Source organism: Merops nubicus, unplaced genomic scaffold, assembly GCF_000691845.1.
Source record: "Merops nubicus isolate BGI_N331 unplaced genomic scaffold, ASM69184v1 scaffold12949, whole genome shotgun sequence".
Lineage (NCBI taxonomy): Eukaryota > Metazoa > Chordata > Aves > Coraciiformes > Meropidae > Merops > Merops nubicus.
Genome location: NW_008631736.1, coordinates 3,092 through 3,524, shown reverse-complemented (window position 1 = coordinate 3,524; position 433 = coordinate 3,092). Strand labels below are relative to the sequence as shown.

General features: G+C 58.7%; 1 protein-coding gene across 1 annotated transcript in view; it reads left to right on the top strand.

Annotated features, from left to right (window-relative positions):
* Positions 1-156, top strand: part of BAZ1B (bromodomain adjacent to zinc finger domain, 1B) — a gene marked incomplete at its 5' end in the record, with an annotated part of 41,259 nt that extends 41,103 nt beyond the window's left edge. Inside the window, 1 exon segment of the mRNA XM_008947683.1 lies at positions 1-156. This exon segment is cut by the window's left edge and continues 34 nt beyond it. Within this exon segment, the coding sequence (XP_008945931.1) occupies positions 1-153 (153 nt within the window).
* Between the last annotated feature and the right edge of the window lie 277 nt (positions 157-433).

Sequence of the window (433 nt, the reverse complement as noted above, 5' to 3'; positions counted from 1 at the left end):
ATTGACATGGTGCACAAGCACCTCCCCGGCCACACCTACGCACGCAGGAAACGCAGGAAGCTCTCAGCCAGGTGCCAGGGACTGGAGGAGCAGGAAGGGGACAGCGAGTCGGAGCCCCTCGAACATTCCCGGGGGCGGAAAAGGAAGAAATGAGGGATGGAGAGACTAAGGGGGAGAGCCGGAGCTGGAGCAGGCCTTCTGGTGCTGCCGGGCAGCAGGATGGGTTGTGCAGAGGGAGCTGGGAAGCAACAGGCACTTCTCTATTAATCCAGCCTTGCCTTTGACCCATCCTAGATTTAATTCTTTTTCTGCGATTTCCTCCAGTGTTCGGTCATCCATGGGGAGAGCGGAGATGACTGGCTGCTTCCTGCAGAATCCACAAAGCTCTGAACGAGTCTGGCCTGCTCGGAGGGGGAGGAGGGAGGGATGCCTG